The sequence below is a fragment of the Rhamphochromis longiceps genome, linkage group LG16 (genome assembly GCF_057381845.1).
Source record: "Rhamphochromis longiceps isolate RC_006_pf linkage group LG16, R_longiceps_female_GT1.1, whole genome shotgun sequence".
Lineage (NCBI taxonomy): Eukaryota > Metazoa > Chordata > Actinopteri > Cichliformes > Cichlidae > Rhamphochromis > Rhamphochromis longiceps.
The window spans coordinates 26,003,993-26,020,619 of NC_140572.1; the positions used below are offsets into that span (position 1 = coordinate 26,003,993).

Sequence of the window (16,627 nt, forward strand, 5' to 3'; positions counted from 1 at the left end):
TACCGTCGTTGTTGCTAACCACAAAGCATAAAAACAGGGGCTTGTCCGTCCATAGTGTGGTTATATAAAATATAAGAGAAAGAGAGAACTTTAAGAAATTAATATAGCCACTACAGTGACCATCAGAACAATGAAAAAATATTGCTGTAAAGAGTTTATTTTGCGACATCACGAAACAGATGATAGCGTAAAATGAAACTGAAACTTATATCGTCATCCGATATATATTGTTATATCGAACAGCCCTACCTGTTGATGTGGGTGGGATATTGTAGGAAGCAAGTGAACATTTTGTGCACAAGGTCAATGTGTTACAACAACATGCATTTGGAACAGGGTCATGCCAAGACTTGCTGATGCACGTGAGGAGCAAAGGTTGACCCCTGTCAACAGATGAGCTACTGTAGCTCAAATTGCTGAAAAAGTTGTTGCTGTTTGGCTGTTTGGTAGAATACAGAGTGCATCACAGAGTGAATCACACTTCTGCATCACGTGGATGGCCAGGTGTGTCGCTTACAGGATGCGTTAAGGGAAGAAGGCAAGCCAGCAGAGGCAGCGTGATGCTTTGGGCAATGTTCTGCTGGGAAACCTTGGATCCTGCCATCCATGTGTATGTTGCTTTGGCACGCACCAGCTAACTAAGCACTGTTGCAGATGATATACACCTTTTCTATATTTGCCTATTGAGTTCAGATATAACCTGTTTTTATCACCTCTGCAACGCTGGCTGCATGTGTTGTTTGCGAGTAGGCAGTGTTGTGCTGTTTATAGCTCACGGTGAATGGTGTTTCCGTTTGTTTATTTACAGAATTATAACAGGATGCAAACAAAGAATAATAGCAACATTAGGGTTCGTGCTGTCAGCCAAAGCAAACAATTTAAAATCATTTCTCTGATCGCCGGAAAGTAGTTGTTTTTCTTTAGTATTTGTTGTTATTATGGGTTGAACATATAATAGAGGAATCAGAGAAAAGGATCCCCTAATAAATGAAGTGAAAATAATTTTTAGATGCTGCTCCAGTTATGAGATTAAAAATCAAACCAGGCCCACCCTTCCAGAAGAGGTGACCTCTGGACATAACCGCGCTCCTTGCAAAACAGTGCTAACCACTGTGGCTTCATATTCATAATTATGTTTGGCTGTATTTGTTCCACATTATGTGTCCACCTGCTCGTTCTGTTGACCTGCACCGTTGCTGTGTTTATCCTCTCTCACCTGGACACGCCCGCTGTGCTCTCTCTAAAGAGCTACGGATATATTTGGAAACATACCATTTCACATCTGTTGTGATGACAGGAAATAATGGGCCGATGGTATGTTTCTTTGTTGGACGGGTAAACAGAGGCGCATACACAGTTTCGTGCAGCCACACACTGATGCTGGGCTTTCTACCAAGACCTTGTCATGAATCACAGGCGAGGAACAAAAGACCTTGCCGTGCGGCTTGTTAGACTTTGACCAGGGCTAGTTAGCTTTCGCCCTTATGTACCGGTGCACATCCAGCACTTCTGCAAACACCGTGCGCTCTGACACTGCAAAGTGTATCTGCGTGCACGCCCATTAATTGGATTGCCACGGTGCCCGTGTGTCGATGTTTTTTGTGCATTTGTGCAAACACGCCCAACGCTCTCCCACCCGGCTGTCCCTCGCTATAGCGAAAGTGTTTATGTATGTGTGTGTACATGCAAGGAGCTTAATGGCTAAGCTTGTGTCAAGCCTGTGAAACATGGGCATTCATATGGTAATAAGCAGGCAAAGAAGCAGACAATAAATCTCATTTTATCCTATGAGAGGTGAGCCACAGAGCTGGGAGCTTAAGATGGGACACTATCTGACTCATATCTCAAACGCCAGGGATACAGGAGTTTCTCATCAAAGAGGCTGATGCTGCATTAATCTGCTTCTGCTAAAGAGGTGGGTGATACCATCAGAGAGAGGAAAAAGTTCTGTATTATGGTAGTAGTCTGCAACTGTGACTGTTTCTTAGGAACCTAAAACCATCTTGTCTTGTGCAGAAATTCCAGTTCATTGCTTTTGAAAAACGGCTCGGGTTATTTAAAATGTGGGGCAGAGGGAATGCATGGTGCATGTGGGGCTGCAGGGTTTTCCCACTGGGAAACTTGACTTGGAGTTAGTGAAGACAGGTTGGTTCAGTCTCCAGTTAGTTAATTGCCACTATTTTTGCTCTATTGTGCTCACCACCGCAGCACTGCTCTCTCCGTAATAACACCATCAAGTTGGATGTGTGGGCCGGATGACAGCAGCACACATGATTTCCTGCAGCATCGAGAGCCACCGCTGGCAGAGAGGATTTATAAGCATGTTACTGGAAAAGCGAGCCATCAGGGAGTGCAGAAAGGCTGGCACTTTGGAGCTAAACATGTGAAGTACAGGCAGTTAGTCCATCACAGTGGTGCTCGTTGACTGTGAAGACGTTCTTGTGTTTCAGGGCAAACGCTCTGTTTGGAGGCTCCCACACTGGTCACGCTTGTCACACAGATATCTCGCTCTACAAATCACGCACTTCGAGTGGCGCGCATACTAAAACACAGGCAACATAAAAACACTTCCACAAAGAGACTGCATTTATTTATTTTAACACCCGAGCTCTGCAGAAACTGCATGGTATATAATTACCATTGCTTTATTTTGACAGCTATAAAATTAGTTTCTTTGACTTGCTCTTGTCGGTGCGAAAACCTTTTAGCGGGCTTAAATTGAAAAGTAAATGTGAACAGAAAATTACAGTCTCAACAGGAATACACTGTAGACTTATTGATTACTTTCACCATCAGCACAGGTATTGTAGCAGCTTATTGAACTGTGTGTACAGTTGCGGTGCGTGACATGTGGGTAGGACCGAAATAGACGCGTGTTTGCACATCGTGAAACTCTGGCTGAAAGCCAGAATAGCAGCACATCGCTCAGTTAGAGTGCAGCTCAGTCAAGCCTGCGTGTCATGTGTCTTAATGGAGCTGAGATTAATATGTTTGGACTGCAGCCAGGGGATGCTTGCGAAGACCCTCACTGGTACAAAGCAGTTCCTGACACTTTATGCTAACAGTACGAGCCTAAACCCCAAATCTTACTTTAAGTCTGAGACTAAATTGCAACTTTTAAAACGGCAAAAATGCCTCACTTCCCCAAGAATGTCGTCATTCTGAAAATGTGCACACACACACTGAGGTGACCGGTTCACTCCGTCTTCCCCAGGGCTTCAGGCTTTTAATTTAACATAAACTAATCACCACGCTGTGTCAGCTTTTACATTTTTGTGTGTTCGCGTGTGTGCGCCGGCCTGACCCCTGCTCTGCTTTGGTATTCGCTGTGGAATTGATCTGCATCTGCTTCTTTGTGGGAGCTGGTGGAAGCGTTTTGCGTGTGTTCCTTTGATGTGTGTGCGTACAGTATCAGTGTTTATTTGTGACTGTTAATTATGCCCCCCCACCCCGCTGCCCTCCCTCTCTTGTCTGCTACCCCCAATCAGTGCACAGCTGCAGGGCCCCCCTGTGTAAGGCAGCGCTGCATCTAATGTCTTATTATTCACGCTGTCTGTCTGCTCACCAGCCGCACAGAGCCTGGGGGATGGAGGGGGATTTTAGGCTCTCAGTGTGTGTGCATGTGTGATGAGGGGGTTATGTATTAGCAAAGTGGTAATGGAGGGTTTGTTCGGTTTCCTAATTCGTTGGCACTACTTAATTAAAAGAGATACGACAGTGTGATTGAAGCTGTTGATGGATGGAGACCGAGAGACGCCCAGGCGGTTTAGGATCATGGTTGTCTGCGTGCGTGTGCGCGCCTCTCTCAGCATGTGTGAAAGGAAGAGGAAGTCATTACCTTTTAATCATGTCCTCTGTTATTCCTCCTTTTTCTCTCTCCTCTCTTTTCTCTCTTCATCCTCCTTTCTGTCTTGAAACTCTCCCCAAATCCGCCCCTTTCCCGTTTTTCCAGCTGGCTCTCAGTTTCAAGCTCCTTGTCATCCTCAATCAACCCAGGTCTCTTTTCTGCAGCACTTATCCTTCTTCCTTCCAACCCTGACTGTCTTTAACCTTCCACAAGGATGCATGCCACATGAATGATCTTACACTGTGCATTCGTGTCATTCAGCCTGTCTTGAGCTGTTCAAAATAATAAATGTTCAATCGCATCTTCTTATTGCCTCGAAGTTGGGTTTTTTTTAAATTCTTTTTTTGAAAGGTACGACATTGGAGTGTGCAGCGGGAAGCCACATTGAGCATGCGAGTCAAAATAATTTGGTCTGTTATTGCTAAACTCTCGTCCAGTGTACAGTGCAATAAAAAAAAACTAGACTATACACAGTACTGTGCAAAAGTTGTGAGTCGCCCATCATCTTTTTGTATTTTACTTCCAAGGAGCCAGACTTGCTTGCAATTGTTTTGTTTTTTTAAAGTAGTCTTGAGCAACGGTTCTCCAGGTTTTCTGAAGGTTTTTCTGTGGACATTGGCTGCTTTTTCAGTCATTTTCAGTCCAGTTAACGCTGACCTATGAATCATTCATGTATAATAAAACATAAAGTCAAAGTAAAATTGATTTATATAGCACATTTAAAACAACAAATGTTGACCAAGGTGCTGTACAATTCAGATAATCAAAAGAAATAAAAGCACAGGGAAACATGATAAAAGGTAAGAAAAAGAATGATAAAATTAGAAGATTTGAGTAAGAAGTAAGATAAATAAAAGTAATACAAACTCTGATCTCCTCTGTGCTTTAATCTGGACCTCGGGACAGCCAGGAGCAATTGATCCGCAGACCTCAGTGATCTTGCAGGAGTGTACCAATTTAAAAGATCGGAAAAATAAAAGATCAAAAAATAAACAAGTACTAAAATCATAAGACAACTTTGTTCAAAATTGGTTATTTGCCGTGTCTTTAGGCACGTTGTTACAAAATCTCTCACTAAAGAAAGAATTTGAAAAATGTCAACGATAACACGGTTTGGCAGGCATTCGATAATATTTTTGCACAATTAAGGTGATTCCCAAAGAGCTACAGTGTTAGCTGAAATATCCGGTATATCTCAGCATGGTGTCTAGTATGTCCTTAAAAAGTTTGTTGAAACAGGACAAGTGGAGGACAAGAGCACAAGTGACAGGCCTAAAAACCGAACTACAGCCGATGAACAGTATCTGACAGTCTTGTCCTTAAGAAATAGGAAAAAATCCAACAAAGACCTGACAGATGCATCTGGCCCTTCAGTTCATCCCACCTACTGTTCTCCTCAACATCATGAAGCAGTGTGGGATCATCTTGACAGGGAACTGAACAAAAGGCAGCCAACATCTAAAGAAGAGCTTTGGAAGTCCAACAGAAAGCAGTGCAAGAACAACCCTGGTCACCTCAACAAACTGGAGGCAGCACTTTGTGCCTCATGTATCACAAACAGCCTCTAACTTTAGGTATAGCTTCATATTTATACAGATTCTACTAACCTAATCAGGGCTTTTCCCTAAATTAGAGGGATTGTGGAGCGCAATTATGCATGTGTCTGCAGTTTGTACTAAAGGCAATGACTATTCCTAGATGATTAATAATGTCTCTTAAACTTTTCTTCTCTTAAAATTTATCAAAAGCTCCATTAACACAGCAGCGTGAATGTAAGTTAGGTTCATTCGTGAGTGATCTGCCTACAAAAATTATTTCTCAACCACCTTTTGTCAAATAGATGGTAAAATCCAGTCGACTAAATATATTATCATAAATACAAAAATTGCCGTTAAATAGTTACTGTTTTCCTCAACAACAACTGAAATTACTAATTTGTTACCAAATTGTTCCTCAATTAACTTTTATAGTCAAATCAATCAATTAATTGACAATTTTTACATGTATAAATTCATAATAGTTTCATTAGGTTGAATTGCCTGTGATCATATTGTAGATGACCAACCTGAAATCTATGCAAAAAAACAGGTGAGATGATCTACTGTCTTTTATTGTGCAAGCGTGTGTGTGTGTGTGTGTGTGTGTGTGTGTGTGTTTACTAATCCAGGTTCATTAGCGTGCATTCTCTCAAGCAATAATGCGCTTAATTATATTCAGGTATTCATTTAAACTCGCTGCCATAGGGCGAATTGGTAACTAAATCCTACAATGAAGTACTAATGTGCGCACACAGAAGGCTGATAAGCCCGGTGGGACTGCTGTCTCCCAAAAAAAAAAAGAACTTTAGAATAAAACAGAATAAAAAGGGGACAGCTTTTTCCTCTGAATCAAAGGTAAACCTAATCCTACCCCAGCATAGCTTCTGTTTCCCTCGAAAAATAAGGCAGAATTGTCCAGGAAGCAATGTTTTTGGAAATTGCAGTCTAATTTCTACAAACAGAGACGGGGTGGTTGTGTATTTAAAGGCAGGCGTGATCTGGCTGTCCGTGTGGATGCGTGTGGTTACAGCCACCCTCTAACACTGCTCAGAAATCTAAGGCTGTGGTTTCCTTCAGAGGCAGATAACCATTTTTGTGTACTGTAACATGACCTGTATGGACGTGTTGTTACAGGCCAGCAAACCTTCGTTATAGTTGTACAGTGTGTGAGAGGCTGGTATGTGGGAAGGTGGGGGGCAGGGGTCTGCTTTTGACACCCTAATCCTGCAGCCTAACGTGGCTTTGTAGAGACCTTAGCTGGGAGGAGAAACAAGGGATGGAGGGAGAGAGAGCAAGAGGGGGAAAAAAGGAGGGGTGTATCAGGGGCAGTGGAATGAAGAGGGGGTGTTGGGAGAGATGGGTTTTGAGAGAGGGCGAGAGGGAGGGGAGTGATATGAAGGCAGGATGAGGGTGATGGGGTTTGTTCATTCCTCCTGCTCTCACTATGAAAGGAAACAAAGGATGCTGAAGGGCTTGACTTATGACAGCAGGACTTCTTAAGAGTTTGCCTGGTAGCCCGTTTTAGCTGGTTAGCCTTGACTGCCTGAAATCTGCCGCTGGCCTCTTCTTCTGCTGCCCCTCCATCTCTCCATCTGTGCTGAAGACATCTCCTCGCTTCTCTGCATCTGGCTTCTGCATGTGAGTGAATCAGCCTCTCTTTCTGTGTGTGTGTGTGGTTTAGTTTAATACGGGTCGGCTGTGGTCTCTGTACACTTTATCCTTTTTATTTTACTTTTTCTCCCTGCTGCTCGCTTAGTGTTTTTGTCTTCTAGACGTCCTATTAAGCTAGACGTGTGGTCGAGCCTGTGGTGCGCTGCTCTGTCTCCATCTATCCGTCTATCTCATCCTCGTTTTGTGTCTGCGCTCTGTTTTCTCAGCAATGACGGGAATGTTTTCTAAAAAAAAACAGGAGAAGATACTCATTTCAGCTCAGCTGATGACAGGAATAATGCCCCAAACAGGTCACTTTGGCTCCTCAAATGATCGGCTGCAAATATGCAGTGAGAAAGTGACGAGATTTAAACGTCTGTTTAGGGTAAAGCTTAATCCACGCGTGTAAAACTGACAGTTGTTTGCCAGAGAGCTAATGCTAAGTGACAGCTGGCCACATCTGCTTTTTGCTGGAATCATCACACGAGCCTAGAGAGCAAATGTCGTCCTGCCTAAATATTTAGCTGTGGATGTCTGCGGCTGAAGGGCAGACGGCTTGATTGCTGGCTTGGCAGCTGCGTTGGCACATTGAGGGTCAGACTGGCACAGGAACTGACATTACGGATGGGTGGGGCCACCTACTTGGCTGGCGGTCACTTCAGAGAGGGTGGGAGGGCGGTGCAGACGCACAAGGGGTTTAATTATTCGACTGCTGGTTGGGGGGAAAATGGACACATTTGTACAGCATTAATCACCACAGCATATGTTTATCGATATGGTTAATAAAGCTTCCCCATGTTCCATATACTCGAATGGAAGACTTTTTCTTTTTGCCTTTTCTGGTATAATAAAACGAATATATTTGATTCATCAGTCAAAGCAAGCTATAGATAAAAGGCATTTTATCAAGAGGTTACGATGGACCTCTCAAATATTAGATGCTTTTTAAAACCAAATTTTTAAAATTGACTTTTAAACCAGGCTGAAATGTTGTATTTTTTTTCATGTTTTTTTAAATTTCATTTTAAAATGTGCTTATAAATGAAGTCGACGCACATTTTTCTAATGTTTTATGAATCAAGCTATTAGCTGATTCATTAAGAACGGTATTAGGAAGCTGAGGTAAGAAAAAACTCAAAACATCTCAATCTGAGAACCACAAACAACAGAATCAGACTCTATGTAGGTCGAGACATGTTATCATGTGCTTCTTTCCCTGGTAGACTCATAGCAAAGCAAGCACACAGTCTGCCATCTACACACACACACGCACACACACTCAGAGCTGCTGTCTTTCCTACTTAGTTTGTTTGTTCGAGGTTTTGCACGTGAAAGTGATACCAAAGGACAGAGTTGAGAGCCTGAGTTGACACCTTGGATCTAAAAGAAAAGACAAAAGGATGGGTTTGACCTTACAGATGTACCGTTACTCTTCACATTAAAGTAAATCAAAGTTTAATTATATATATCCCTGATTTGCTGGTGCTGGCTTGTAGTGGAATGTGCTGCGTTTCAGAATCTCTCCCACCTGATTGAAGAGCTCCATCTGGGGAGATGCAGGGCAATTCTCTAATGGGCCTCATTGGAGAAACGTCTCCAGTCAGTAGCTATCAGTCAATTATGCTCAATAGCCATCAGTCAATTATAGTCCATAACACATAGCAGAGAACAGCAGGCTCTCTCTCTGTCACTGTTCAGCATGTCACAAGATTGGCCATCTATCCTTTTTTTTTTTTACTCCCCCCAAATTGGATTCAGGCCTGGGTGAGAGGAATGTTGACCGTAATAGCATCGGGTAATGTGCCAGGAAAAACAAAGCTTATGGCCTGAGATGAATGACATTTTGTCACTTCAGATGGATGAACGTTAGCTTCACAAGACTAGCATTTATACTTTGAAAAAATGGGGCAGAGATATCACTCTGTTGTTTTTATTTTTCTCCTCTGGGAAGCTGGAGACATTATTTGAAACGAGAGAGTGTCTAGAGATAACAACATGACAGGGAGGGTTAGTATGTGTGGACGGCGACCCCTCAGCGGTTGAGATAAAGGTGAAGAGGTGATGGTGGAGGGGTGAAGTGGGAAAAAAGAGAAGGTTTTCCAGCTGAGCCCCCTGTCTTTCTCATCCCTTCCTCTTATGTTTTATTTATTTATTTATTTTTGGACCTGTCAAGTTCAGTTTTTGTCTCACCTCCCTGGTGCATTTTTGGAGTTGTAGTCTTTTCTTCACTGCTCAGTACACAGCACTGTTGTAAGTGCAGAAGGTCAAAGGGGGTCAAAAAGAGCGTTTGCCCTTTTGCTGTAAATATACTGCAAGTTACTGTGAATCCATTGTGGCTGTGCAGTGTAGCATAGATGTTACGTTGCCCTCTGTTCATCTTTCCATCTGTCTCCGCCCCTCCACCTTACTATCCTCGCCCTCCTTTGTTATTCCCCAGGCAGCAGGCCACATATTGACCCTTGACCCCTCCCGTTTTCCTCTTATGGAGGCAGTCAAAGATCAGACAGAAAGGGGAAATGAAGTGTCTGTCTGAACGATGCACATATGTGCAAACATATGCAAACTCACACACACATACACACTTAGATTGGACATATTGTAATGGTGCCTCAGCCTTTGTTTTGCTTTTTAGATTCGATTTAGGAGGTCACTGTCGCTCACTCAATACCTCCATATGTAATGACTATGCTGTTTGTTCCCAGATCAAAAGATTAGCTTCACTGAGACATAACTTGATGGATCGGGGTGTGCTAGGGCCTGCTTGGCCACTGAGGCTGAGAATTTGGAGCTGAGAATAGCCGTCCATTGTGTGCTTGTCAAGCTGGTTGGCTGCTGTGGTGTGCAAACTCAGACAGGCTGGCACACACGCAGACACGTACTGATGCACGAGCACACAAACACACACAAACTGAGAACTTATCACCAGAAAGAGTCAGTGTCAGGTCAGCCGACTCGGCCCGTGGACAGCGCTGTATTGTTGCTGGCCTCTGTCTGTCCTGCACATTTAACAGTGCAGGCATTCTGCGGTTACTGGTGACTCAGGACCAGCGCGCTGCGTGGCAACCAGCGGGACCGACAACACCTGCCCTCACACTGTCGCACTGTTGTGTTTAAGAGGCTTAAAGACCAACAAGCAAAGCGAGCCACGGGAAGACTTTGTTAGAATAACCGCAACATTACTAAATACATTTCTAAAGTAGATGCACAGAAATGGGACGCACTGTGTGACCAGGCTGAAGTTAAACAATATTGACCTTTTCTGAGATTGTATTAAAGAGGCAAGATCCATGAATATTCCCTAAGGTAGAATCACACGAGAGGACGTTTAATCAAGTTTTTTTTTCCAGATAGCTTTATGGTGGACTAAATCCTTTACACTTGACATCCAACCTCATGACCCCAACTGAGAGCCTATAGAAATGGATTTAAAGAGCACAGTGTGATATCTATTCAAGTGCCAAAACCCAGTGGAAGCTGATATGGAAATCTTCCTTTGACTTTTATGTTCATTACTAAAGGGTTAAAAGAAGAATATGTTGCACCAAGTGTCTGCTTGGCTGTACAAACAGCCTGGATGTCTGTCAGGCACATTTTCCCCAAAGCACCTCCTCTCTTACAGTTTTGTTGCCAGTTCTGTTTTTTTACATCCATCTTCAGAGGTGTTGGAGCTTGTTATCGAGGTTACATGGAAGCATAACTGTGCACTGATGGTTTGTGTTTGAAGAGAGAAGCTGTCAGTCAGTCAGCCCTCTCTGATTGAATCAATGCGCCTTTTGTCAACAAAAGTCTCCACCCCGTCAGCCTCCTCCTGGCCCACAGCAGTGCCTGTTATACAGAAACACAATGACATTTTACAACCACGGAACCACCCATGAGCCAGAAACACTCCGAACTCAGCGACCTACTTTGCTGTCTTTTGAACAGACCTCATGTGGACACTGATGCCTTGCAACATTTTTGGCCTTTTGGTGACACTGTCATTTAGTGGTGGGTTCACTTTTTCTAAGCTTTTAAGTCACCCTGAAAAGATGCTGTATGTGATTTGCAGCAAAAAAAGGCTGAAAAGGCGTGGCTGGTAAAGAAATGTTGCAGATGGTCTGACCTTGGCAGAGCCCTGATCTGAAAATCATTCATTCAGTGTGTGATTACAAGTAGAGGGAGAAAACACTGAGATGGCCTAAATTAAAAGGACAGTAGCAAGTTTTTCATGCTTGCAAAGAAAAAGCCATCAGTCACATGTAAAAATGTTGGAGAAGAGGTAGCCTCATCAAAGATTTTACTTTGATTCATGTTTTTGTGCTTTCATCACTTTGTGTGAAATTAATAGAAATAGGAAAACATATTCATGGCATTATACTTTTATTGCTTATAACATTGCACAGTTGAATACGACGTATGCGACGCATTAAGTAATAGCGTATACTATACGTTATTACTTAATGTAATACCTCGACCCTCTCTCTGTCTGTCTGCCTCCTTCTAACCTCATTTGCCTCTTTCTTCATTTATTATATTTAACTTCCAGGCATGGAAAAGCTTACACATTGATACTCTTTTCAAATGTGACTACTAAATGACGCGCAGCCTCCAATCCTATTTAACATACTGTGTGGAGACTGACTGAGGCGGACTCGCGTAGTGCTGACAGCAGCATTTTTGACTTTTTGGGAAAATAATGAGGGGGGAAAAATTCCAGATGCATGAGTCAAATGATTTTTTTAAATACCACTTCCTCAGCTGACACCACCATTGAGGAATTCAGAGGCAATTCTGCACACGAGCATACTTATCAGCTGTTATTTTTTCTTTCTTTTTGAACTCTAGTGCACATGAACAATTAGGAGAGGGCTGGTCATTTGCAAACCCAACCTGCTTCTGGTGCTCTGTGGTGCCAGTGTAACCAGCCCGGCTGAGCTAATGACTCATCTCTCTCTCTCTTTTGCTCTCCCTCTCTCTGTTCCTCTGTCTCTGTCTGTACAGGGGACATCACTCAGAAGGGCTATGAGAAGAAAAGAGGCAAGCTGTTGGCACCGTACATCCCACAGATACAAGGTAAGGTACACAGGCCTGTGAGAAATTCTCTCTATTAGCATAGCAGTTAGCCCGGTGTCCCTACAGCAACAAACAGAACAAGGAATGGGATTTTAAAAGTTAACAATACAGAGTACAGGATGAGCTTTACTTTTAGGATAAACCACTGTGTAGTGGTGAGACAAGCAAAACAAATCATTTTAATGAGTGGATTATCACAATCTAGACTTTACTCAGATGGTTAGGGGGTTCCTGTGATCTCTGGTGGTCATGTGACCCTTGGCTCTGTTAGCCCTCTGTCATACTGATTTAAAAACAAGAGGAGGAAGACACAATGAAGAGTATCTGAACATATTTTTCGATGCTGTTCCAATAATGCAAATGCAGAGCTCTGCATTGTGTGATGATGCGTTGTTGTTCTTTATTTATTTTAGCCAGCTTGTGCATATTTGTGCTCACCAACCTGTGTTGGGCAGTAGGTGTTTGGAGAAGAGAGGCGGTGTGAAGTTCATCCCTGGTATTTGACTGGGCTGGGAGCTTCTTCTACTTTTTTGCATCCAGCGTGCTTCTTGCCCCTGATTATGCAGTCGTTTCTGTTGCTTCTGGCCGCCCATAAATCGAGGTGGTTTGCGGCGAATCCCAAAAAGGAGCTGCTGTCTGTTTGCTTCATGCTTCTCCTCTATCTATCTAGGGTCCAGAGGAGTTTTTGGTTTGGCCTGATCTCTCGACACCAAGCCTAAGTGGAAACCAGTCTGGTGTGGGCTCCTCGCACAAGGGTTTCCACTGAAGTTAGCAGGGCTGTTATTTAGCTTAAGGCAGATCATCATCTTCATTCTCCAGCTCCTTATTTCTTGTCATCACACGGGGCGGTGTGTTGTCTTTGTGTCTTTCATGCTGTAGTTCATTCAGTCTTTTTTTTTTTTTTTAAATAAGAGAAGTTATAGATACAGAGTAGAAATCAGATTGCTTATGAGTCAGTGATATTCTTTATATACAACAAATGCACGTATTGGAATGAATAGATGTGTTGTTATTTAGTGCTGCTTCATTGAATTGGTGGTTAAGCCTTAGTAGCTGCACTGTTAAAGTGGTTAAGTAGACTATGTGTTTCTGCTGACCTCCATATACAATTTCATAAGCTGTTTTACGGCTTTATATTTCTGTTGTCATCACTTGTTTATATTTCACTGTTTGGGCTGCAAATTATCGCTGTCAGTGCTCGCTCCTCTGTGCAATAAAACTGGATAGCTTTCTTGTCTGTGTGTAAAAGAAGGTTTATTAGCATCAAATTAAGTTTCTAGAGAGAGCAGCCTTGAGTTAATTGTTTTTTTCATTTTCAGTTTATGAATGCAGCCATTCGCTAAAGCACATTTGAGCCTTGGAAGCGATACACACGTCATCAACCACCATGCCGTAAGTAAGCGTTGGCATCAGACAGGTGGTAAAAATTCATCAGGGCCCACTGTGGACCAATAATGACATCTGCTGTGATGGAGCACGCCTCTTATTGGCTCAGTGTGGCGTGTGTCTGTAGTGTGTTCTGCCCAGCAACCGGGTCTGGTGTCCTGGCTTGTTTTATAGACCTGCTTCTTCTGGGAGGTGGGGGAAAGGCCGTCGTGTGACTGAGCTGTCAGAGCGGCTATATGAGGGACCAGCATATATTAATGTGTGCGTGTATCCATGCTTAGTGTGGCTTTATGAGTCAGACACCATGCGATGCATGTCTTTAAATGTCCTCAGGCTTTATTTTGTCTGTGTAATGTTTGAAACTCATGTTGTTTTGTAGGTTTAGTTGGAGCGTGTGAATGTTGCTCAGCTTTGCAGCGTGTCTGTTGCTGCTGTCTGAGAGTTGCTGACAGTGTGGAGCTCACTGATCCCCCACTAAGCTGCCGCTGAAAAGCCAGGACGGCCTGATAGCTGACTGGCTGGGTGTCTGATGGAACAGCAAGCTAAATGCTGGTTCTAACTGGCTGCATGTGGTGTGGCCTGTCCCCAACAACCTGTTTACTAAATGGTAGACTGACGAGGGAAGCCACTCTGCATGGTTCATTGGATCAGGTTAAAAGAGACCACAGCACCAGAAAAGCTCCAAAACTGACGACAGTCTGGTACTCAAGGTTATTTTTTTTGATGGAACTATTAATGTTGGCACTCATTTATCCATGTTTGGTTCTTCTTATGTCTCTCAGTTCAGTATTAAAGAACTGTCTGTTCTTTTTACACCACTCATTCAACTATAATTTAGAAACTGGTCCGTGTTATCATTTTTTTTAATATATTTTATGTGTACAGAATAGTCAGTTAGGGATGTTGTTAACCAAAGAACATTTGATTGACAGAAAATTAACCAATTATTCAAGGAATTGAAAATGAACACATCATCTTTTGATTAACTAAACTGGAAAGGTCATTGAGTTCACTCTACCTGCTAGCCTTTTTAGCCTAAGCTAATTTTAAATAAACCTAAAATATAAATTTGCATTGTATGATGTTATTTGAACCTTTGTTATTTTATTTTAACCCTAGAAAACCAATGGGGTCAGAGCCGACCCCATTGGTTTTCTAGGGAAACCATGGGGTCAAATTTGACCCCATGGGTTCTCCAGGGTTAAAATGATGAAAATGGTTAAACAGTTTCCATCATCATGAGAGGAGGCTTGGTCTAACCAACTGTAACCAACTGGATTCAGATCCAGATGTGACTGGATGCATCTGTAGGCATAAAACGACGATTAAATGGTAAAATGGCCTGCATTTGTATAGCGCTTTTCTAGTCCATAGGACCCCAAAGCGCTTTACACTACATTCAGTCATTCACCCATTCACACACACATTCACACACTGGCGATGGCAAGCTACGTTGTAGCCACAGCTGCCCTGGGGCGCACTGACAGAGGCGAGGCTGCCGGACACAGGCGCCACCGGGCCCTCTGACCACCACCAGTAGGCAAACATGGGGTTAGTATCTTGCCCAAGGATATTTGACATGCAGCCCGGAGGCAGCCTGGGATCGAACCACCGACCTTCTGATTAGTGGCTGACCTGCTCTGCCACCTGAGCTACAGCCACCCAATTAAATCAAACATATTAACATTAGTCTCCAGGTTGAATATAATAGCTTATTACAAACCCTGATATTTTCACATTTAAAAAGCACAAGTTGTTGTACTATTATAATGCAGAGGAGTTGTCTTGCTGCTTTTTAATGATATGTCAGACCGGCCCTTGAGGTGGGGTGTGCAATTCCCTCAATGTTTATTTACATGAGTGTCCAGATTTTCAGTAAACTGTCTGTAAACATTATGATTATTAGCGTTGCTCCTAGCCTTTTCTGGTACTCTATGACATGTTTTGACATGTATGTTAGATAACCACTTTATAATCATGATTACCTATCAAGAGGTGTGTCTTGCTTCTAACCCTATGAGACCGGGGATAGGCTCCAGCCGCCTTGACTTTGAACCAGATAGGTTGAAGGCGATAGATATGGATGGATGACATGTTGGTGGATTGAATGAATGGATGGTACTTTTTGTTTTGTGCAGCTGTGCTGTCTGTAACTTTAGATTATTTGGTAGACATCTGATCCTAATTTATCTCATGCACAGAGACGGCTTGTTACTCACATAAAAATGTTTGTGTATTTATTCAGTTCTGTATTTGCAGCTTTGATGGTTTAATGTGCAGTGTTCAGGTATCACAAACTGGATGTTTCTACTTAAATGCATTTCTAAAGTGAAAGTGAAAATTGGCAGGAATCAGTGGAAACATGGCACTAGTTTGAATTGTTTTGTTTCTGAATTTTGACCTTTTTTTGTCTTGTGATGGGGAAAATGTAGTTATAAATCCTTGCATGTGGTGTTGATAGTAAAGTCTCTATCCCATTGTGCCTCCTGCTGTCCTTTAGTGCTGCTTAAAATAACATCTCAGTACTTGTTACAGCGATGTTGCCTATGTATTTCTTTAATGTGCACATTTTATTATTGATCGTTTCTGTGTGCACTTAAATTTTAAACAAGAAGAAAAATTTGCTCTATTACACAATTGGGGATTTTATGCAAATGGTTCCCTGGCAACATGTCCATTGCTCACCTCCCTGTCAAAAAGTTCGCTGTTTTCAAACTTTGGATGTGCTTTACATTTACATTTATCTCATTTGGACTCATTAAGTCCTCTGCACTCATCTGTTGTTTTTAAGTTTCCCGTATTTATTTTCCCTCCAACATGCTTCTTATACATCCCATTGAGAGCGTCGGAGGGAGAAGAGAAGCCAGTGCTAGGAAGATTACTAATGGAGTTTGTATTGTGACCTTCCTTCAGGCAGTAGTCATCAGTTTCCCCTCTGATGCTCACCACTACTTAGTTAATGAAGCTCAAATGAGGATTGCATAAGCCAAAGTGTGAATCACTGCCTGACAACCTCGTGCACAGTGAGGTTGCCTGGTTCGTGGGTTCGATAATTTTAGAACATTACAGTTAGAAGATGTTGTCTTTTTGACATTCATGGTGCTTAATCACCTCCTTCCAGTTACGTCTGTGTAATTTGCATTTTCCTCCTTTG

General features: G+C 42.7%; 1 protein-coding gene across 2 annotated transcripts in view; it reads left to right on the plus strand.

Annotated features, from left to right (window-relative positions):
* The window catches only part of dip2a (DIP2 acetate--CoA ligase A), an 88,951-nt gene that overhangs the window by 39,360 nt on the left and 32,964 nt on the right, over positions 1 to 16,627 (plus strand). For both annotated transcript variants that reach the window (XM_085385543.1, XM_085385544.1), the window contains exon 2: positions 12,016 to 12,087. In XM_085385543.1, coding sequence (XP_085241669.1) covers positions 12,016 to 12,087 — 72 coding nt within the window. The remainder of the gene's footprint in view (positions 1 to 12,015; positions 12,088 to 16,627) is intronic.